At 37.3% G+C, this 24,704-nt stretch overlaps 1 protein-coding gene across 2 annotated transcripts; it reads left to right on the top strand.

The window, feature by feature from the left end:
* Window positions 1–566: 566 nt before the first annotated feature.
* On the top strand, window positions 567–23,982 carry CWH43 (cell wall biogenesis 43 C-terminal homolog). Of its 2 annotated transcripts, XM_085059006.1 has the most exons (16): window positions 567–827; window positions 1,680–1,871; window positions 4,926–5,046; window positions 5,183–5,337; window positions 6,707–6,908; window positions 7,871–7,959; window positions 9,281–9,535; window positions 12,271–12,396; window positions 14,155–14,234; window positions 15,182–15,287; window positions 16,069–16,204; window positions 17,363–17,512; window positions 19,792–19,936; window positions 20,551–20,612; window positions 21,663–21,818; window positions 23,328–23,982. In XM_085059006.1, exons 1-16 carry the CDS (start codon window positions 785–787, stop codon window positions 23,413–23,415), a joined length of 2,106 nt encoding a protein of 701 aa, XP_084915132.1. In that variant the 5' UTR covers window positions 567–784; the 3' UTR covers window positions 23,416–23,982. The 2 variants fall into 2 exon arrangements, with proteins under 2 accessions (XP_084915132.1, XP_084915133.1); XM_085059007.1 differs by lacking the exons at window positions 567–827; window positions 1,680–1,871 and adding an exon at window positions 3,591–4,260.
* Window positions 23,983–24,704: the final 722 nt, after the last annotated feature.

The raw sequence follows: 24,704 nt of genomic DNA, 5'->3' as shown, positions 1-24,704 counted from the left end.
TTCTAGCTTACTCCTATGGATTTAGAGTTTCACAAACTGGGGAAAGGAAATACTTACCATAAGGTTTATTTAGAATGGGACCATAGTTTTAACACAAATGAGAAGATACTGATTTCAGTTCCACAGGGGTGCTGTATGAAGATTAATAAAACTTAAGATGATTATATATTCCAACAGCAAAAGGACTTCTTAGTTCTTAGTTCATATTTACAATTTTACTTTTCATTTAAAAAAAAAAAAAATCAGATTTTGCTTATGCAATCCTTTTGCCAGAACTTGACATCTATGATCATGGTTGGGTCGATTTAACTCATTATTTGTTCTAAAATTAACAAACGCAGCTACTCAGGAATCTCAGAAAACGAAATGCTTCTTTTGGTGCATTTTGTATACAGCATTGCTTATCAGAAGTCCTTAGGCTAGTATAAAATGACACACATTTCACAAAGGTGAGCACAGCACTAATTCGGACATCCCCGAACCCCGCGTCGTCATTAGCTCCTCTTTTCCCCGCCCGCCAGCTTGCGCGATGAGAACCTTTTGCTTTTATCTTCCTCGCTGGCGTGACTGTCCAGGGCACAAGCGCTCCTTCGCTGACACACGGGTGGAGGGGCGAGCTCTCCCGGCCGCCCAGCGCGCTCCGGCCGTGCGCTGCCCGCCCCCGCCGCGGGGACGCGGCTCCGTGAGGCGGGACGGGCGGCAGCGCCGCGCCCTCCCGGCCACTCGGGGCTCGGCTCCCGGGGAGAGGGACGCAGCTCCCGCCGAGCCTGGCAGCACCGGAGCGATGTTTCCCCTGTGGAAGGCCGTTCTCTCCGAGAGTCTCCTGGGTAGGTGGCGGCGGTGCCGCCCGACGGGCTGGGAGCGAGGGGCTGGCAGCGGGTACGGGCAGCGGAGGGCTCAGGCGGGACCGGCCGTGTCAGGGCAGCCCCGGCTCACCCACCCTATAGGGGTGTCGCCAATGAACAGCTCCCTTCCGGAACTGAGTAAATAGTGCTCACATCTGAGTGTTCTTCTTTGGGTCCTTTTTTTCCTCTAGTGCTGGAATGCCATTTGTCTCTCGGATCAGCCTGGGATTTATTGCTGCTGCCGGCTAGGTGTAAGTGCAGGTGTTGCAGAGCCGGTGCTGTGCTGCCCTGCACAGGGCAGGGCGCCGACAGTGGTCCCCAGACCGAGCCACCCGCGGGATTGTCTGCTGGGTGCATCTCCTTCTAAGCATGGAAACTCATAGCACCATGCTGGTGTGCCTGGATAACGTGTCTCCAGGGGAGAGCAGCACACCGATTCATTAGAATAATTCCTTTAGCCACCAGTCTGCCTTTGAGGAGCCCTGAGAATGGGGGTGGACTGCTTGTTTAGCCAGCCCTCGGAACACTAATCCTTTCCGAAGTTGAGCACTTCTTCACTGACGATCAAAGTCAGAATTACTGTCTTGAGTGGGGGAAGAGCTGTTTTTTTCTCATCATTCTATTTCCTCGGAAAATGTGTTTGTTTAATGTTAACAGCAAATATTTTTTCACAGAAAGTGGCTGTTGTTGCTTGAACTACTTTCAAATACATTTGATAGTCCATATGTGGAAGTATAAAAATGGTACTTTTTAAGTAATCTCCCGGAAATCTTGCTGTTGAAGATACATTACAGGGTTTTCTTTTCTTTTCTTTTTTTTTTTTTTTTTTTTTAGGCTACCTTTCTTGGTCTCTTTACCATGCACTGCCACCTATGATCTACTACTTCCCCCTTCAGACATTGGCACTCACGGGCCTGGAAGTTTTTGCTGTTGCCTTCTTTTCTCCGATATTCTTGACAATTGGCCCTTTTTGGAGGTTGGCTAACAATAAGTATGTCCTAGCCTTTCTGAGATTGGCTATGGTTGGTAAGTACTTACTGCAGAGAGTTATAGATTCCATTTTGGTTTCAATGCATAGGAACAAACATTCCAAATTGCCTTAAAATTCAGATGATTTCAAAAAGAGGCAGGAATAAGAAGTTCTTGCTCTTCCCATACTCATATTTTGTTGGTTTCTTTTTTTTTCTCTCAAGCTTTTAGCTCTAGTCAGAGAAATATAGTTTGCAGCCACTGTAATGCATAATTGAAGAAAAATCTCATTTCACTTTTATTTCTAGGAGCTTTTAATTTAGCATGAGTGATGCCCAATAGGAAATGTATTTTCAGTATCACACAAATATCACCAGAGCAGGTTTTTTTCTTTTGTATGGTGACAATGGGTAGGGATGAGACATTACAGAACAGCTTGGGGCTATTATAAAAGTAGTCTTCAGTGAGTGAAACATTCTTTTTTAGTTCCTGAGGCAGATTTTTTCTTCTAATTTTAATTTTTAAAATTAAAACTATCTACACATCTGTAGCATAATGATGGGGGTTATAAGCTCTTATATTGTCAGTTGCACAGGAAGAAACTTTGATCTTAATCTCAGGGAAAAAGATGCCCCATTACCCATCCCACATGCTCCTCTTTAAATCAAGACTTGCTGGGTTTCCCACTTTGGTGCAGATCTTAGCTCTTGTTGATTTTTTGGAAGTGTTTTGGGGGAAAGTTTGGCAGTTACAGCCATGTTCAGAAGCAAGTTATTGCTAAAGAGTTGGCCACACCAGATGAACTTATGGAGACAGGGATGTCCATCCTGTGTAGGGGTAAAACTGCTGCTGCTCAGTGATGTATTTCAGAAGCAGCAGTTCCTAGCTTCTCATTTGTCAATATGATAGTCAGATAATCACTTTCCTCATAGTTTGCCTCTTTTACTGTTAGAAGACAGAGTAAGATAATCTTACTTACTACCCCTGTGTAGTTTTTTCTGTAGAATTCTTGTTCTTTGTCTCTAGAAAAATGGTAGAACTGAGCAGTTTGTCGGTGTCATTGATTTTGATGAAGAATAGTCTTATCATGTTCTTGTCTTTTCCTACTCTTCCCATTATACCCATCCTAATACTTTTCTTGTTGTTTTGTAATAGGCTTCTCAGTGAGCAGAATCTTCCACTTCAGCTTCCTTCAGCAGTACTCAGTGTATTGCTTTCTGCAAGATCTTCTAGTTTAGAAACTAGGAGTACAAGCATTTAAAATTGCACCTTAGCTTCCTTCAGATGTGACAGTAACATAAAATTTGCCATGTTTATTTAAGATTAGTCCTTCAGATCACCTGTGTTTACTAGTTCACTTTACCAAAAGAGATGGAAATCACTTAAAAGTGTGCAATTTTTGTTCTGCTAAATAAAGAGCAGTGACAGGTCTATGATGGTCTTTTATGTTAGTTCTGTCCCATCATACTGAGATGCTGACTCTCCTGTTTCTCAACTCTTTCTGCTTTTTCGTTTTTCATACTGAGACACTTTTATTCATTCTCTTTTGACCTTCTTTCCTTCTCAGAAAGGTCGTGGCCTTCCTCTGGGACTTGTCAAACTGTCAGGCAGAACAATCTACCCCGTGCCTGCTCCACCCCATTCTACTCAGTATTCAATTTCACAATCAAACAATATGAAAATTCTTCATGCTTAGATGAACCAGAATATTTAAGAGGATGACTTTTTTTGTTCTGTTCTGTTTCTTTCTGCCTTTTCAGGAAGCTTTATTTGCCCTGCAACTTCTAATTTCCATACCCTTTCATACTACTTGATTTGGTGTTCTATCTGAAAACAAACAACAACAAAGTACCCTGTGGTAGTATCTATTTGCATCTGCGTCTTCAGACAACATGCATTAAATTTGGGTGTTTGGATAGATATATTTAAGTCTTGGGTATACTTGCCCAGCAACAAAAGGTGTGTCTGCTCTAACTTGGCAAACCCACGCTAGCTTTAATCAGGGTAGAGCACATGATGAAATATTTGAAGAGGCAGGTTTATGGATTGCCAGTACAATGTAGTGACAGAAATCTGTGTGCACTGTACACGCAACCCCTGTTGAAGTCCATACAAATACAGCTTCAGTACACGTTGATCTTTATCATCTTGGCTCTAAACTTTTCATCTTTTACTCTGAGCGGAATGAGCGCGTAAACAATTGGAGGATTCCTAGCATGTGTTGCCAGAATCTGCAGCGCCATTTCTGACATTACTTGCTTAACATTTCTTCAAGTTTGACTCATACTCACTTAGCAAATGGCTGGTAGCATAATAGTCTTGCCTCTCCTGCTGTTTGTCTTTGGTCCTGGGCCAGAATTTGCTACATTGACTGAGGTTACGAGGATATACGCGGTCCATAGTCACTTGAACTAGAAACCTGTTAGAGTTTAAAATTACTGGTAAGGTGAGGTCACTGTGCCCCTGAGAAATGTCAAAGATGTGCTCTCTTTCAGTGACTGGGAAAGTGACCGTTTTCAGTAATAAGATGGCACAGGCTGGTGCCACTGAGATCAGATACTGGGCCAGAGAAAGCCTTGTTCACCCCTGCTAAGGTAGTTGATTACTAATCCCTGTGCGATGTATGGTGACTGCTCCTAATGAAGAACAAGGCTTTTGCCGTAGTGTACTTGTTTTCATAAGTGCACTGCAGCAAAAGCTATATCCTTTTGAGAAAGGACCAGTCACTGTACATAAAACTTTATGGCTTTTGGGTTATCTAAGTGCGTAGTTGAGGAATATCTGTATGCTTAGGTATTTTATCCACATATCCTATTTATGGAATCAATCACCCTAAGTACTTAAATTAAGGCAATCACTTGATTTGCTGGATAATTGCTTCATATAATTTTTTCCCTCGAAAATGATAACTGCTGTAAAGTCAGATATACCCAGTTTGTATGCATACTTACATTTCTTTGGTTTGTTTAAAAATGTGTAGTGTCATGTGTTTTCAGATGAATGGTATAGCCATTCAAATTACAGACAAGGTTGAACTAATGCACAGGAAATCACTATTACCTGATTTCTGTTGCCCATTAAAGCAACCTCTGTGTGTGTGTTTGCTTGTAGGAAGCTTAGCATCATACCAGGCACCAAATGCTTCAGTGAGACTACTCATCTTGGCTGTTGGTGTTTCGTCTTCATTGCTGGTGCAAACAGTAACATGGTGGTCAGGAAACAGTTTACAAAGGTATTTTCTTATACTGAGTGGATTTTAACTGACATTTATTTATGTTAAAATATTATATATTTTTTTAATCCCCTAGGCGTTAAGATCTCTTTTTTTTCCCCAAATACCTCACTGTTTCAAAAACTGATTCTTACAGGTTCATCAGGATATGGGGCTTCATCCTAGGCAAGATAATGCTCCTTGTTCTTCGTATCTGGTATACATCACTTAATCCAGTCTGGAGCTCACAAGCTGCCAATACTGTCGTACTGACAATTGGTTTTGTAGCAGCAGTGGAGCAAATTTATTCAGGTAAGCATATCACAAAGATGGTGGCTATAAAAAGAACCTAAAGTATACCTAGCTATGTGTAACTGGGTTTTGATTATTTGATTTTTTTCCCCCAACACAGTCTGATTTCAAACCTGATGCATGAGCATGACAGGCTTTAGAAGCCATGGGGTACTTCCATCTGCTCATAACATGGCAGAACTGGAGTCAGAATTCATACAAGCTGTATTAAGTTGGTGCTGGAATTGCCACTTTTTCCTAGTTGCAGTGTCAATAATGTGGCAGTAACACAAACAAAGGTATAAGCTTTGATTTTTATTGGTATAAGACCAAGAAAACCAGAATGGGTTATCGTCATTCCAGCATGAAAAATCTGTGGTATATTTTTTTTATTTTCCAAATTCGGTTTGCACTTTGAGTTTCTCTGAGTTTTTCAGTGTACATCCTTTGACAGAAAAGGGAAGACAAGACAAAGTTGGGGAACAGCTGATACGTCAAAGTAAACAAAGAATTGGAAGAGTGGACAAGTTATCCTGGCTAAAATTTGCCCAAGTTCTTGGAGTATTTGGACAGAGTACACAGCAGTGGGGGCTGGCGTAGGCCAAGCTCACTTGAAAACTGTAAAGGTGGTATTGCCAAGGAAGACAGCAAGGTTGGGTTGGTTAGTTAAGGCAGCTCATGTTAAATCCTCAGAATCTCCTTCCTTCTCAGTATAACCTGAATGAATTAATTGAAAGATAAAACCTCATCTGTGTGTAAGCGGGTATAAATTAGCATCATGCATATTGTTTGTTAGCTAGCATTACATGATAGAAGTTAATCCTGAGCTTTCATCAGAATTTAGAAAGGGAATTTACTGCAGGAAATGAGGAAGGAAATCTGTCTTGTTTGTCAGTGACACAGTGATATGTCCATGCAATTAAAGGTGCTGCTTTCTCCTTAGATTAGAGAGGTTCTAAAGTGCATGGAAAAAAGGAGAAGGAAGGGAGTTTATTTCTGGCTTATTTGGAAGTGTCAGGTTTTGTTCTTATCAGAGTTTAGAGTTTCGGAGAACAGAATCCTCTGAACAAATTCTAATAACTTTTCTGCTGATTTTCAAAGCCAATTTAGATATTTAAAATCCAGTATTAGGAAAATAATCAGGTGGGCATGTTGTCATTTTTGCACACTTATGGTGAGTATATTTTCTTGACAGACCTAAGGTTTTTAGTAGAGATTTTAATATTTTTGTATTGTCAATTTCTGATAACACAATCCTAGTTAGATAAATTAGTTTTTGTGCATGTAATTTATTCTGGTAAATTTGTGATCTTGGCTATTTCTTTTTCTCAGTAACTCTTGCTAATAGGATTTGACAGTTTGCTTAGCTGTATTTCTGTTCTTATTCTAGGTGGAGACAAGAGGAAACAAGAAACAAACAAAACTGGTAATGTGATTAGAGAGACTGCTTCCCATCCTCATTGGTTTTTATCAGGAATTGCTTTTGGCAGCCTCATGTTCCTCACTCTGTGGATATTTGGGGAGGTTTCATTAATTTCTAGATGGGCAGTAAGTGGACATCCTCATACGGGTCCAGATCCTAATCCATACGGGTAAGTGGATTATTATTAGTATTATTAGTACTACTAAGTTGTAATTAAAATCCAATGCTGTAGTGGGTGACAAATTAAAATTCAACCAGATGATGGTTTAAGAATTTAGATAGAAAAAAGTGAGTACAAGGTACTTCACACAGAGAATTAATTTTTCCTTTCAGATATCTCTGTGTATTTTGTCCAGACCTGGAAATCTTAAAATTTTCTGATACAGAATTATTTTTATTTCAGCATTAAAATCTTGATTTGCCACGTTGCCAAACAATTGTTAGATTAGGACTGATATTCAAGGACTTAAGAATGCAGTGCATCTATAATATGCAGTAAATTAGTATATCAGTTAACTTCATAGAGGAGTTGATCAGAGATGCATGGACATAAAGAAACTGCATGAAATATGAAAATATATGCTTCTGTAGAAGTTTTGATTAGTAAGAAAGTAGTCTTAATGCTGTGTGTGGTTCATTCAGCTTCCAAAATCTAGAAAGAGACCAAATTAGTTATTGTGAGTGAACTACATGTGGTTGCAGGTGACCGAGTTTATAATTTGGAATTGGTATACAAAAAAGCTACCCAAGACTGATAGCAGTGTTCGATACTGTAGGATCCCTTATGACGTGTAGAAAATACTTCTCTTTGGGGTGGATTCTTCCCTCTCGTTTTCTCTGAGTTTTTTTTGCCTTTTGTACCAGGATTTCAGTGGACTGCTTTTGCTGCTGAGCACAGCTCACTTATGCATTACAATAAGCTGCCATTATTTTCAACTGGGTGTTTTTTACATCCAATAAAGGGGAGAAAATGTAGCCAGGTGTGAATAAAATTTATCTCTGTTTAAGGTAAAACCATTATAATATATTACCAAACACCCTTGTCCATATACCTAGAAGTTTATTTTTCAATGCCAACTGTTTAAAAAATCATATTAATGTATGTTTTTGTTTGCCTTATTGTTGTATTAGAGGTACAGTTCTGTTGGGTCTGGCTCATGGACTGATGCTTTCATTTTGGAGCTGGTCTTCTGTCATCAGTTTTGCCTGGTTTCTCATAGGTAGGTGCAAATCTAGAGCAGAATTTTTGTCCTTTACCTTATTCCCTTTACTCAAGGCCTCTGACCTTACACCACATCTCAGAAAAGTGTGACTAATCAAAGCCTCCTTTTCGCTGCCACTGGCTGTAGTACACATATGTCTGACCAGTTGACCAAGGGCTACAGGCCAAATCTCCAGGCCATTGCAGAGCAGTGTTATTGTCTTCAGAGGCTGCTGTTAAGGTTCTGTTCCCTTGAGCAGCCTCTCAGTTCTGACCATCTGCATTGTTTAACAGTTGGACTAGATGATCTTAGAGGTCTTTTCCAACCATAGTGGTTCTATGATAAAGCCACATCTAGGGTTATGGGGCTGAGATGACACAAGCCACTCAAATCCACAGGAGGCAAACTAACTTGTAATTTAACAAGCAGTTCACCTGGAGACAAGCTTGCCTCCTATCTCTTTGTTTGCCAAGCTCTGCAGGCAGTAAAAGAGTATGAACATGTAGGTTTTACTGTTAAGAAATGTGTGTGCAGATTGTAGTGTAAGTGTGAACCTTTGATTTTTGATGTACCTGTGTTGGTTATTTAAAACAAACACAGGAGGGTTCTTTAGTTGATTCAAGCATTGTATCCTAAAATGCTCAGATCCTTGATGTATAAGAGTTAAATATTAAAAAGATTTCTTTACATTTGCTTTCATGGTGTGACAGTTAGTAAATATTCTTATATACAATAATGTTTTAAAATTAAGTTGTCCTGTTATGGAGAGTTTCTATGGTAATTAATGTTCTGCTTGGGATCAAATCCCCAAATCAAAGATAGCATGGTAAGTCAAGGAGCTTGCAGTTAGTAAAAGATTAATAGTTGCTTTCTTGCCCATCATATGGTTATCTACAGGGAGAGAAGGTTAGGAAAATATGTTTTCTCTTCATATTACCCTATTTGTTTAATTCTGAATTATGATGAAAGAGGTTCATAACTGGCAAACCTATTAATCTCTTAAGAACTGCAACATTCCTCTGTAGCGCTGGAGGACCCTGTAAGAAAACCCTGTAAGCCAAAATTCCATTTTGGCTCTTGATGATGTTTCTCTGCTGTCCTTTTGCTGTACTGTTTTCAGTGGAAAAGGCAATATTTAAAAGAATGAGATATTGGGAAAAATAAAAGACTGTGTTTGGCTACTGTGAATAACAGTCCTTCTAGTGATGCAGTTTTCGTGGCTGCAAAGCACAATTATATCTCCCAGACACTATTTCTCCCCTAGGCAGAATATGAAAATAAATATGGTGGAGAATAGACCTGACGGAGACTTACTCTATTCTTTTCTTTCCCTTTACAGGTGTAGCATCTTCAGCTGGTCTCCTTTATTTACACACCTGGAGTGCTGCTATTGCAGGCAACATTCTTGGTATCTTTACTATGTGTGTGTGGCCTCAGCTAGCTGGACGCTTTGTTAGCTGTCTGCATCCTGGGAAAGCCATGAGTACAGCCATGTTTGCCTATGTTCTTGAATTATTCTTCTGTGTATGGTGTACAGCTTATAAGTTTGTACCTGGAGGAGTTTACATTAGAGAAAGTTCCCATCTTCTTTTAGGTACATTTGTGATTATGAACAAATATGATTATGCTTGCTTTAGCCTCAGGCAGACGTGTGAAATGTATCTAGTGTATAAAGAATCTTTTCAAATGCTCAGTTGCTGTTTGATTTACTATGGTAGGAGTTTCAATGCAAAAATTAATGAGACATGCAAAAAATAACCTACTTGTGTCTTTACTGTTAGAAACAGTCTAAAATGTGGACAGAAAGTGGAATTCAGTTGAGGGAAAATGATAGAGTGACAAAATGTCTGAGAACTAAGTACGCAATGGAGGAAGAGATCTGTTAATCAGTCATCCTAAAAATATGGCTGCATTCCAGGGTGTGAATGCACAAGTATGCTGGCTGCCTAAGGTGCCTCAGGTAACAAGGTAGCTCCTGAGACTGTAACACACAGTGCATTATTTAGTCCTGCTCAGCAGAGCAAAGTGCAGCATCCTGCTGATCCCTGAGCTTCTTTTCCATGTGGCTCTGCCCTGTGTTGTATGGACACACCAGCATATTTGGAGGGATACAGTTGAGCCTGCAGTGTCAGGAACATGTGAACAGGACAGGAAGAAAAGAATTGTCAGGTATTTGCAAATAAGGAAGAACTGAGTTGAGCAAATACAAAGGCTTTAGCAAAATGATCACTTGATGAGGGTGGAGAGGTGGAGAGGAAACCAACCCTTCCTGGTTTTGTCTCCAGAAATATTTTCTGAATAGGTACTGACATGTTTCAGTGGCATATTTCACTAACTGTGTTTAAACAATGCCAAACATTGTCTTGGGCTAATTGTGTGGCACATTTTAAAAATAGTGATGCATTAGCCTATATTTTATTAGGAAATGATTAATGAATGTTTTGCTTGACTTGTTGCTCCAAAGGTTTTAGATTTCATAAATGTCTTTGCAACCACTTTGAGTCACTCCAGTTTCTTACTTTCCGTGTGTGTTTCTTATATTGAAGCAATCACATGAGGGATTTGAGTTTGTCATGTTTTGAGGAGAGTTTTATTCCATTATTACATTATTTTATTTGTTCTGAAAGCACTCTGGGGAGTCTTTAGAAACAGTTATCTTAGCTAATTAAATTTAATTATTTAAAGTTCTATGAAGAAAGCATGTGGTAGAGGAGTGTCAAATGCTTTCTTGAGTAATGCTTTGACAGAAGAAAGACTTTTATTCAAAATCCCTCTCTGTTACTTCCTTTAAAATACATGCTTGTGATTCATTTACCTGGCATGATCACTGGGTAGTAACATAGAGATGACCATAATTTTCTCTTTTGGTAAAAAGCAAACTGGGAATGGAACACATCTCAGCTGATGGTACATTGGTTTAAATTCCATCTGAAAGTCCAGTTTCTATCTTTTTGTTGCCATCCCATTGCTTATCAGAGACTGTACCATGAGACTGTGTATTTGTTTCTGTGCTTTTATCCTTACAGCTTGGCCTTCTGGCAAACTGCTTGTTTTCTTCTGGTTTCTTTCAGGTGCAAGTGCTATTTCTTGCTTTCTTCTCCTGTCCAATATCCTGCCTTTCTCTTGCTGCATTTTGGGTAGGGAACTGCACCAGGAAAAGTGACAATGAAAGTAAGATCACCATATTCAATACTTCTGTGCTTCTACATTCTGATGTAATATAATGCTGAGGGGTCAGATTCCTGGTCTTCATCAACTTTAATGGCTGTGAATCAGTCTCCCTTTGAGAAAGGTTTTGTGTGCCCCCTTAGTCATTGCACAAGACCCAGTGTCCTGGTTTGCAGACTTTCACTGCAGCTAATATAACAAGTAAGGGCAATAAAAAAATATTGAGTAATAGTTATTCTTTGTTAGCTATAACTCTGAAGTAAAACATGGCTTCTATAATTAACTAACTGTGCCACAAAGATATTAAGGACATATATCTTCTCCAGCAGAGCTCTTATCCAATTCATTATCCTCCTGTGCTTTCTTTGAAGGTAATTGGATCTCATAAAGGATTGGAAAAGACCTTGTACTATTTGTCTGAACTACTTATTGAAAAGATACCATCCCCATGCATTGCAACAGTTAGTACACTGAAGTTGCTTATTAGCTTTTAAATTTTATCTGTAGGTGTGTTTAGGTGTCTGTTCTTAAAAAGCAGAACTCTTTCTGTTGGCTCTGGAGTTCAAGAATACAAGTTACTGCCATGTTAAATTTGCCTTCCAACCTGCTGCAGTCTGCTTATGCTGTTTTAGAAGAAAGCGTTGAGCGACTGCTTTTGTAGTTCCTGTACGAAAAATGTGTCACTTGTATTTTGATAACAGAGCAGTTTATTTGCAAAGATAGATATCTGCAATCAACAAAATACTTTTTTAATCAAGCTGTTATTTTAAGGTTCTGTTATATCTAGGTGTAATTCAATTGTTCTTGCCCAGGTTAATTTCAGTAAACTTTGAAAACAGTGGGCTGAGCTGAGATTTGTAGCTATCAACAGGGCCTGGAAAGATTTTGGCATAATTTGTCTACCATGTGTTAGCCTATTTGACACAATACCCTGCCACAATACCTTTACTTGAGAGTGCTGCCAATAAATAGCATCGTTCCTGCATTGCCACATTAGGTATGGCATTTATCTGCATTTGTGCTTTGAATCATCCTTGTTGTTGGAGCCATAAGGTTGCTGTGTTGTAACACAACAACTGTGAATTTATAAATGATGTGTTTATGAGCAATGTTTAATATGTTAAAGCTCTATGAAAAAACAAATTACTTATATTTTTACAGGTTTTATAATGTTATGTATTGGGGCAGACTTTCTAACAGGAACCAAGAAAGACCTCAGCTCTGTCTTTGAAGTGAAAAGCAATCAAAAACCACTCTTCAGAAAGAGTAAAAACTATATTAAACTACGTAAGTATAATTTTAGCTCCTTTTTTTTCATGACTCTAGGAATACTGGCTGAGGAAAAAATGTACCACTGAGGAGCATTTTGCTCAGATGTTTTAGAAATGTTATTTGGTACTAGTTTTAGAGACAGACTTGTAGTTGATATTGGCCTAGTTCCAGGTTAATGATGACATGTACTACCAGAGGAGCAGACTCACTGTGGTTATGGCTGACAGAGGCTATTCCTGATGGAGTGTGTTAAAGAGAGGCCATAAACTGGGCAAAACCCAAAATGTGAAAATGGATTTGGCATAATTTGTGGTTTAATTTTTGTGGCGGAGGAGGCCATGAAAAAAAATGTTTCAACTATTTGTCTGCAATCATTTGGGCCCCTGATTTATTTTCATTGTCAGCTTACAGTTTCTGAAGAAAAAGTCTGTCAATACTGTGAAGTTTGGTAAAGGAACAAATTGCTAGACATTAGGGCATGGTAACCCTACAGAGATCAGGATGCTGGCAGTTCCAATTCTTGCATCTTTTCTTCTTCTGTGACTTTGGATCAAATCACTTGCCGTTTGAGTACATTTTGTTGCATTTGGAAGGAGGAGACAATAGGGCGTCACAGTTTTTCAGGGCTGTTTCTGGAATCTTTGTGGAGGCCTTGACCCTGTATACTTAGTGGCCAGAAGAATGTGGCCTGTGAGAGTTTGTGTGTCAGAGGCAATGTGTGCACCATTTAAAGTGGTTTGAATATTACTGCTAAGAAACATTTCACAAAAGTAAATTAATATTTCAAAATACTACCTGTCACAAAGAGGTACAGCCCTTGCTCAGCTAATCTTGTAGCATTGCAACAGTACCTCTTGTACTTCCTCATCATGTCCAGACTTGTATTGTTTCTCAGCTTCCCATCTAAGCACCTTTGTGTCTTGCAGAGTATAAAATTGCTTGATATGTGCTAATATAAGTAGCATGTCCTTTCTTCTGACATCATCCGTTATAAAATGTATTTGAATTTTACACAAAACTGTTCCAGAAAATTTGCTTTAAAATGATTTCATACCTTTTTTAATATATGAAAGAATAAACTGAAGTTACTGAAATTGTTGTGGGTAGCATATGCCACTGTGTAAATGAAATAACTGCAGAGGGATTTGATCATCAAATTACAATGTGCCAAAAGGTGAGAGCTCTAAAGGGTACACTATTATTTGTAAGGCTACAGGAGCAATGGGAAAGCTCTGAATATGCTTTCTGTGAAGCCACAGTGCCTTTCCGAGAGTGTGTCAAACAAATGACCACTTGGGAAGTCTGGCAAGAATCACATCTTTCTGACATCTAAAGGCTTGTAAAGTAAACAAAATTTTATTCCACACCTTCTATTAATACAAAATAAAAATTGTGTACTACAAATACATACCTGCAGACAGAAAGGAAAACACTGAAGGGTTTACATAATGCTCTTACTCATCTCCTATAATGAATTCTTCCATAGGCATAGTTTTTACATAACTATTCCAAGGAGTTTTGGTACATTTTTTCTGCTCAGAATGTTGTGTTTTGGAGAGTGTATTTGCACACATATTCATATTCTGCACTCATAGATACTGACTTGATCTGGTGTTGCCACTGGCATGTGTGGAAACTTAAATGTACAAATTTCTCATTCTGTGAACAGCACACCTTAGAATAACAGTGTACCCTGTCCTGTTTAACAGCAATAATAACAACACTGTGTTTTCTTGCATTAAAAACTTTTTTTCTGTGTTTTTCTCTTCTAAGTATTGTGGTTGTTTGTTGGTGTTGGTTTGCTTGGATTGGGTCTGCGTTACAAAACTTACCAGAAGAAGCTGGGACAAGGGGTGAGTAGGGTGTTTGTGAGAATCACAACTTTCAAACATACAGTAAAATAAGTGTGTGATAGCTAAGGTGGGTTAATTGTTGCTGAAGAAATCTTTGTACCAGTGGCCAAGTATTCAGCAAAACTAATGCAGAATTGAAGATGCAAAAATTTAATTTATAAATTCATGCCAAATTGAAATATCTGGGTCTTGGAGACTATAGTGCTGCTACAAAGGAAGAAGTATTTTTAAAATTTGAGTTCTTCTTGCCTCATATGTTCAATTTGAACATTACTTTTATAAAGTAGTTTATTTGAATTATATTCAAACTGGACACTGCTATTAGCAGCCTAATCCCAGGGAAGGGAAGTTTGAACAGATAACCTCCTGAGGTTTCTTCCAGATGAAGGAATTCTATGGTTCTATATTGTATCATAACTCTGAATTGAAGCTTTCTGAAAAGTTGATTTATTTTAGATTAGACTAAGACTAGTTTTGGAAATTGTATAAAAATCAGAAGATTCCTGTTTTCTATCTGGCAAGAAAATAGGTATTGCAGTGGTGATAACAAGATGCTTAAGACTTGAAAAGTTTAGTGTTAGATTCACAAACACACGCAGATACATACAGTTGGCTTTCTTTTTAAATTAATTCAGGTTTGTAATACCTTATTGTGTGGTAAAAAGTTGGTAGTTCCTCTTAGTAATATGAAAAAATGTATTGTCTCTTTCCTCTTCATTTCTTTACTGTTACTTGTACAAATTTGTTTTAACTATGATGACTTTTATTCCTTTGTTAATAGCAAATTTAGTCTTGTGTAATTCTGACAGCTTTATTAGGAAAACATATTGGTTAAAACATCTTTTCTTTCATGTCTTTTGTGGCGCCATGTGTTTGATGTTGTTTACTGCAAAGCAATAATATGTAAAATTCAAATTGTATTTGACTTTTTCCATTTATTTTTTGAGGTTCCAAAAAGAGATTTCTCTGCTATGATCTGGCCTTTTAGATTTGGATATGACAATGAAGGATGGTCTAATTTGGAAGGATCAGCTAATTTGCTTAATCAGACAGGTAACTCTTTTTTTCTCCATTTATATTTGGGAGGATTCATCTGAAGAGACAGAAGTGAAAATGCCTGCTTGGTAACTGATTCAATTTTTGCAATAACACAATAACCTGCATTTAGTGGCTTTCTCCTCAAGTTGTGAGCTCTTCCAATACAACCACTTCTGTCAGAAATCCATTTGCAGAGGTGATAATTTGTTTAATATGTTTTAAAGAGATTTCTGGTTGGAGGAAACACTTTGTTTCTTATTTGGATTTTTCTTCTCATATTGCTGATGAATATCACTACATATGACACTTCAGCATCCAGTTCTGTCTTGCACAGGACCCTTTGAATCACAGTAGGATTTCGTAGATGAAGGCAAGTGCAGATGTGCTATGTAGTGCTTGTTCATCAAGTTGAAAGCAGTAGACTTGCTACTGTGCTGTTGATTTGTGTGTGCACAGTATCTCTGATGCTTTTGAAATCGTCTGCACGAGGTCTGTGCTGGTCTGTGCAGGCCAGCTGTACTCTGCAGTCTCATGTGTCTCTGGTTATGCACCAGGGACTATGGCAAGCAGGCACTAAGTACATCTTCATCAGAGAATGTGTGGCCTGCAGTAGGCAAAAGTTTGGGCATGACTTTGTTGCCAACATAAATTTGCCATGACTGACTCCTGGAGGGCTTATGTCCATCCCTCTCTAATCAAAAGGAAATTATTGAAAATATGTAGTTATAAAGGTATAGGTCCCATTTATTTATAGGTAATAGTTATAAATGTGAAAATATTTTTTTTTCCTTTTTAGAAGCAGATTTTATCACTATTATAGAGAGTGATGCCTCTAAGCCATTCATTGGAAACCATGATCCAACAATGTGGCTAGGAGAAAGACTAGGATTTTACACAGATTTTGGTCCAAGCACAAGAGATCACACCTGGGGGTGAGTCATCTTTATATGCATAGTGACAATAAATAAATAGATGTGACTATACTGCCCAATACTAACTGCAGTAATACAGGAGCAAAGAATAGTTGGGATAATTATCACTATAATCACTTGTTGGAGCTTGTTTTTTAGGGACAAGCTTTTATTCATTAGCATTACCATGAAATTTGGATGGAGTTTTCTCATAGTTAAACATGATCAGGTTTTGGTGCCTGCCCCCATAAAATACTTTGGGTTTGGTGATGCATTTCATGTACAGATTTGGAAGTCTAGCATTCTGTGTACTGTATCTGATGTCCTTTCACATATTTTGTTCTGGGCTATGAGAATTTTATATTTCAGACTTAAAAAATATGATAGCAGTTGGAACATGTAGCTGCATCAGGAGGTACCAGAAATTTTGAATTCATTAAATCCAGCTTGGGCTGTGTAATGGGAAAAGGGAGTAGAAAGGCTCATGTCTGCTTGACCAGATATTTTGTGTCTAATTTTACTTTAATGCTTGACCACCTACTAGTTGCATATCTTTTAATATCTTTGCCCTCTGGAAAAATAGTGGCATATGGTATGGATTTTTTTTTTTCAGGGAGAGATACACATCTCTATGGCAGATGGAACTTCTTACTGATGTTGCAATGGCTATTTAATTTTTGCCATATGTGAGGGGCATTTATTAGCTTTCCTCTTCCAGAATCTGTCTATTTGAGGCAAAATGGGGCAGAGAAGTCATTCTCTGAAATTTTAATAATGAAATACATTGAAAAACCTCATGCAAAATGTCCAAACAGAAGCCAAAAAAAGAGAAATCTCCCATTTAAAAGATGTATTTCTACCTACTTCTACTTTTAATAAAACACCTTTTAATTTCTGGTAGTATAAAATTCTGTTTTGTCTGAAATACAGATCATGAAAAGCTTAAAGAATTTTCAGTTATGGAATAATATCTTAATTAACTTGATGATACATTTTCAGACATGTACTTAAGCAGAGGGAAACCTTCTATATTCAGAAAAATCCACTAGAGATCATTTGTAATCTGGTCTGATAGTTTTGTTCAGTGACTGTTAGTCTTCTGCTCACATTTATCTTCTTAGTTCACACCTTTGATGCTTGTGAACCACAAAATGTAACTTTTTGCCTCTTCTCATGTAGGATTATGGCATTGTCAAGGTATCCAATTGTAAAATCAATCCATCACCTCCTTCCATCTCCAGAGGGAGAGATTGCACCTGCCATCTCCCTGACTGTCAACTTCACAGGGAAGCTGGTTGATTTTGTTGTCGCTCACTTTGGAAATGAAGAGTGTGTATTTTATTTATTTTTACATGGATGTTGTACAAAGTCATGTAACATAATTTGCAAACTTCTGGGATTTCTTTTGTACCCTTTAAAAACAGCTGCTGTAATACTGGTTCTAGCAGGGCACATTTGAGGAAATACTATGATAGTTTAAAATTGGTTAAACTACTGGTTTAAAATTTTGAAGCATTTTTTAAGTAGGACAAATGTGTCATGCAAAACTCAGCAGAACTTTCTGTCTGAATTACTAGAGATTTAAACATATAGTTCTGCAAAGTCACAGTAAATGATAGGGCTACAGATGCATCTCAGTGCAGGATAGTATCCTTCTGACTTCTTGTATGTGGAATAGATCTCTTACATTCCACAATGAGTGCAGATAGGTACAATTAGAGATAGATAGCATTAATGGAACACTGTTATTTATTAAAAATAAAAAGTGACAAATCTGAAACCTCCAAGAAAGGACAGTGTTGAAACAGCAGCAAAAAATATCCATCAGTGTCCTTTTGAGAGTATGGAGGTGGAAATATGAAGTCTGATCTCTGAATCCAGAAAAGCAGAATTATACCAATAACTCAAAGCATTGATGGAAAAGAATAAGGTTCATATTTCAGTTCTTGAAAACAGTGTTTTGATTACTCATTTGTAATGGGTATTAAGAAGAGATAGTTTTGTGAATGCTCCCTGTAGCTGTAATTTCTGGTATATTTGATGTGATATCTAATGTGTTTGTGGCTATGTAGTAAGATTTGGAATTTTTTTCTTTTTTTAATTTGTTATAATTCCTGGAGAAGCCCATTTATGGATAGGATGCAGAATATTATAACACAAAGAAGCTGCTCAGAGAGCCATAGGAATTCTCTGTATCCCAATTCCTTCCCCTGTGTAGAAACTGCACAAAACCTGCAAATTGTTTATAGATTTCCCATGTACTAAACAAATACAGTTGTCTGAAATCACTCCCTGTTTTTAACTCTAGAAGGGAATTTAATTCTGTGTCTCACACAGATGATTAGACTTGCTTTCTGAGAAACTGTGTGTCAAAGCAGAGGAGAGTAACAGTGTATTCTCCCCTTGCAGAGAAATGGCATAAAGATGAAGAAGAAAATATGAGGAGACACATGGGAAATGAGTGCAATTAGATTGGGTTTTAGAGGGGAATGAATTTGTAATAAATACTGCAACTAAAAATTGCTTGTTTTTAATATTTTGTTCTTCTGCTGCTTAAGTTGACATAGCCTATAGAATACTGGATAGCTAGGGTTGTTTTTAAATACGATTTTCAAAATGTGTGAATATAACCGTGCCTGTGCCTTTAAAAGATCCCATCTCCTGGAGAGGTGTTATTCTGGAAAGAACAGGTAGCTGGCAACTTCACCTATACCTAGGTCAGGCTTTTATTTGTTTGGGGTATTTTTGTCTCCTGTCACTGTGCTCTTTCTCCCTAATGCATTTGCTTCAGTCAGAAGTACCACTATTTAGAAAGCATAACTGCACTTAATTGTTGTCTTCTCTTGGGTCTACAGATTCCCAACTCACCTCTCTCTGTCGATGTTATTTAGTCCAGACTACCAAAATCTAGAAGACATCATGATTTACACAACTGTTTAATGTCATTAACATGAAGAATCATAGAAAGAGAACTGCTTTTGCATTATTTTATGACAAATCAAAGGACAGGGAATGGGATTTAATGAAGTATTTTACCAGGCTCCACTTACGCTATCACTTTTGGTCATGTTGGAACTCATGTGCAAATCTTGTTAAAGAGATGTAGAATTCATGCCAAATGTAATTAAGTAATGCTAATGGGATGATGTAACTCAAGTTGCATTTCATAAATTACGGGACCCAGACTTTAATACTATATTTACCGTGATCTGTCCGTCATAAAAGTTTTGTTAGCATGTAAGTTCTTTGTTATGCCCCACATTGTGCTAGCACGGTTAAAATTTAAGTGCAAGCAGAGACAAAGCCTCAGATAACCAAAACACTAACATTCATATTTCCTAGTGATGAGATCAGTATTAAAAACAAAACAGTAATAGAAAATGTTCCTGTAATGGATAGAAAGAGAATGGGAATTACATCTACCACGACCATGTGGCTTTTATCAAATGTAGGGATAATTTTGAATCAATGAGCTTTCTGTGAACTTTCCTACTCTCTAATATTGAGCAATAAAAATGGTACCAGATTGGTTTGTGGTTTACTATGTCATAGCACAAAGATTCTGAGCTAAAATGTATATGTGTTAAAGTCTTTTCCATTTCTTTCAGAGAGGACTTGGACAGAAAACTTCAAGCAATAGCTGTTTCTAACCTATTGAAGGCTAGCTCTAAGCAAGTTGTTTTTCTAGGATACATCACATCAGCTCCTGGATCCAGAGACTATACTGAATTAATACAAAATGGAAATGTCCAGGTAATATAAAAATATTGCATCTTTTGAGAAAATATATGTTGGAAACATTCAGCTTAGTGTTTCAAATTAGTAACTTAAATATAGAGAAGAAAATACATGCACATTTTCAAATACAGTCTTTAGCTACCTCATGATAAATTGCAGACAAGGTGGAGTTACACAGTGAAAGAACAAGAGGCAATGGACAGCAGTTGCCACAAGGGAAATGTCAGTTAGATAATAGAAGAAAAATAGTCACAGGGTTGTCAAGCATTAGAACAGGGACCTGGTGAAGTTGTGAAACCTTCATCCTTGGAGATACTCAAAAGTTAGCTGCTTAAGGCCCTGAGCAACCTGCTTGAAGTTACTTTGACCAGGGTTAGGAGTAGGTGATCTCCAGACAGCCTCTAATTTTGTGATTCTTTTATTTTAAAACTGAGCTCCACATTAAGAGGTGTCAAAAAGTTGTCTGATTTGTCCATATCTAGCAGTGAGGTTTTTTCTTTCTACTTCATTACAATGTTTTAGGCAAAACTATCTTCTGCAGTGAGTTTAGACATTGGTCCTGTTACTGATTTAAAGCCTACCCAGATGAGCACTTACCTTATTTGACTTTTTTTCCCTTTCACTTTTAGGATATTGACAGTACAGATCGTGACAGATGGTGTAGCTATATTATGTATCGTGGAGTAATAAGGTATGTTAAAGTGGATCACTTACTTGGTGGTTTAAGTATCTTTATGGTTATCAGTTTTATAATGTTTTGTAGGTGTTTGTGGAAGAGTCTTACATCCCTAAACGATTATTGTTGGCAGTTGGATCAAGCATACGATCATGTGAAACACTGATCTCAGGATCACAAAAACTGGTGTATTTCTGAATATAATTTGCAAAGACACTGTTACAGGTTTCATCATTCTGTGTCAAAATCCTTCAGATCTAGTGCTTTGGTAGCATAAAAATACATTTTTCCGAAGCTCTGGCTTTGCAACTTCATTCTAAAATGTGAAGGCTAAGCCCTAATTTGTATGTGAAACAGAAAATACAAATTTTGAGCTATGATCAAAATGTTTCTTGAAGCAAAATGCTGATCTAATCCAGCCAATCTTTATGCTGGATTTAGTGGAAACTTGAACTGTCTAAGCCCATACTGAGGGACCTATACACTCGATATCTTTTAATACCAAATTGCTTGTAAATCATTCTCTTGGTGATGTATGTACCAGAATGGAATTCAGCTTATTCTGAATAAATTATGCAAGTTCTGCAGTGTTCACAGGAATAAAAATTGTAAACTTGATAGCTGTCTTAACAGTATTGAGTAAAAATGAAAAAAAGGTAACTAAAAAAACAACTAAAACTCTATTTGCAATTTTCATTTTTCTCATTATTCATTCAATCAATGCTTGAGTTTTTTTCTTGAATATTGCAATTTCTTCAGTGAAATTTTTGTGAGTTTATACCAGCACTCATATTCTAAAGCTTTAATCTTAAAAAAATGTTTTTAGACATAGAACTTACTTTTACTGTCAAACGCTTACAGTTTTTCAGTTTTAATACTTGTGACATGATGTTATGATCCTGTTTATGGAGCACTTTCAGTTTTTTGAAGGTGAGATTCACAGGAAAGGAAAATTGTGTTGATAAGTTAAAGCGCAACTCTTGGGAAAAAAAAGATATATTTATTAAAAATGTGGTGAAATTGCCTTGAGTTATTACTTCAAATAATTCTTCTTGTATTTGATAGGCTGGGTTATGCCCGCATATCTCATGCTGGTTTAAGTGATTCAGAAGTCCAGATGGCCAAATTTAGAATTCCAGATCACGTGGATAGCTATGTTGACAATGACAGACTTGTTACTGATCCCAGCCAAGTTCCTGAGGACATCCATTTCAATCCCAGGTCAGTGTGTCTCATAAGAAATTAAGGGGATGATATAGCTGACATCTTGTAAAAGAGAAGTCTAGGAACAAAATTATTTCAAGGTGGAAGACACTGATCAGTACCCGACTGAGCAGAAGATTAGGAGCCAAGAATTTCTGATTTGTAATTCCATTTTTTGTATTGATTTGGCATGTACTTTGGGAAAGTCAGTCTGCTGTGTCACAGCATAAATTGCAAGTAATGCTCGTTGCACCCAGTTGATTAATTTCTGAGATTGTTTGATGGGGATATTTGCCAAGTGGTGTGGTGACTCATTTTATAGATGATGAAAGATCTCCCATGTTTCTCAGCACTTTGGAGATTGGGGTCTTAATATACTGTTACTTAGAATACAAAATACAATATATACATCAAATACTTTTCACATAAGCACTTTAAAACATACCATATAATTGGAGCAAAAATTAAAGAGAATGCCTGAAGCAGTATGTTACATGTGTCAAGAAGGGAAAAAAAAGAACTAGGTTTAATGTAAAAGAGTTGCTTATTTCTAAAATGCTGTCATTTTTTCACTGATATTGCATGAGGAAGAGAAATATAGAGAAAGTATTCTAATATTAATATCAGTGAAAGAGTCTTGAAGTTTGTGATAGAAATTGCCACAGAGAGATAAAATTTCCAGTCATACTACGTTTACTACTCCTAACAGGCATAATGGAGAACATATTACTTTCTCATCTACACCTAGCAGTTGAGTGTACTCACTTTTTGTGCACCACTCAGCCACTGGCTTCCTGTCTAAGCCGGAGTTTGCCCAGAGTTTTCTACATGACAGAACTTGCCTATGGTTAACATTCACATTCAGATTTTTCTCAGTTGATTTCAGCACAGAATCTTGTCCTAATTTGTTTTGTCTGCCTATAATCAGAAAATGTATACCCTATTGGAATAGATTTAACGTTTTCTGATTACCTCTTACTTCTTTGGAAATACAATGGCACTACTCTTAAATACTATTTAGTGCTGATATTTTGAATAAGTTTTCCATTTTACTTTTGCAAGTCTGTCTGCCATAATAGTCAGTTGTCAAAACTTTCATATTTAAATATGGCTTGAAAAATTAAAATTTTCACCATAATTTTCAACAATAAGATGTACAATATTAACAACAGGGTTGACTGTTTTGATGCTATGGGTGTTTATATCTCCACTGAAATCAGGACAAAAAACTTTGAGAAATTTGAATTGAAGTAGATAAATGCAACACTCACCTTTGTCAGGTGTAGTTCCAGTTATAACCTGCCTATGGCATCAATACAATCAATGTAATTAATTGTTTCCATTATACTCAAAGACCTTTAGTAAGAGAGGGTACTTATAATCTAATTTACATTTGAGTAGAGTTTTGGGGCCTGTTTCTGAAATAAACCACCTAGAAGATTCAGAAATAGGGTAGTAATTCTATGATTTAATTGCAAGAGTTAAATAATGTTTTAATAGTATTGCTTTGTTGAATATTTCTCATAGGTTTGGATCATATAAAGATGGACATAATTATGTGCCTATTCATCACTTTCATATGAGCACACCTAAATATTTTAAACGGACAAATTAGAGCAAGAAAATAAAATATTTTTGGGACCAACAAGAAAGGTTTGTTGCCTGAAACTGAATTGGCAGCCAAAAGACTACCTTGTTTTAAGGATGAGCAAATCCAATCCACAGAGCTGCACAACTCTGTGAATGTCTTTGTAATAGTTGGTGACTCTCTTCTTTATTGAGCTGCCATCACTGTGAGGGAGGGAAGATGCATGCATTTTGATAGACTGGTATCTATCTTGGCCAGACACCTGCTTTGTATGCAGCAAAGCAAGGGTGGGAACTTGCTTTGGTAACAACTTCTTCAGCTTTTGTGGAGGTATCATGTATTGTGCTGTGTCAGAGTTGAATGTGTCTTTGTACCTTTTTTAGGGTCAAGATATGACCCCTTTCCTCTTCTACGAGGTCCTTGGAACAATTTTGAGTAAGAAATTTCAGCAAACTCCCACACTTTTTTGATGACTGAGGCAAAGCAAAATAATGTGGTTTAATAATTATGGGTAACCTGTTGATATTTGCTTCACTCTGTAGACCTGCTGCTATTGCAATAAAAAACTTGTCCTTGGGTTTTTCAAAATGTAAATGGTACTAGTGTATTTTTAATTGGGAGATATACAGTAAGTATGTGTTTGAAGTGTGTGCATTTTTTAATCAAACAGTATTTACATCTGCTGCTATTCTACATTTTATTCTTAAATTAGTTTAATTAGAACAATTTGCAGATTATTGATGTGCATAATACTGGAGAAAAAGAGGTGACTTTTATAGACTTCCTTCTACTATCTGGACAGTAAACACTGCAATGCTTTTGTGAAGGGAAGAGTAGAGTACCTCTGAATAGTTATCGTTGTGAGATATTTACATGAACACACTGTTGAAGAATTAAAAACAATCATGCTCAACATAAAAAGATTTATGAGAAGGGAGAAAAGTTGGTTGTAACTTTTATTTAAAATGAACTGTAATAAAGAAAAAAACCCCCTTTGTTCCTTTGCTAGCATTGCACTTTATTAGGCCTAAATAGAAGTGTTGCTTTTTTGACCTAGGCAGTGAATTCCCTATTATGTAATGCACATTTGACACAATGTAAAATGTTGTGTCTTCCCGGGGTCTCTTGGCAACGTCTTTTATATTTAGCTCCTGATCCTTCAGTATACGTGCAGAGCTTCCCTTAAACAGTGAGGACATTTTCAGTGTTGTCCAAAGGACATTTCCTGCTTGTGAGAAACATGTTAGATAATTTAAGTGACCCTCTCAGTTTGGAAACCACATTTGTGATGTTGGTATTTATTACTGTGTGTCTTT

Source organism: Lichenostomus cassidix, chromosome 4 (genome assembly GCF_008360975.1).
Source record: "Lichenostomus cassidix isolate B80296 chromosome 4, HeHo_3.0, whole genome shotgun sequence".
Taxonomy (NCBI): Eukaryota; Metazoa; Chordata; class Aves; order Passeriformes; family Meliphagidae; genus Lichenostomus; species Lichenostomus cassidix.
This window is presented reverse-complemented; position numbering and strand designations above follow the sequence as displayed.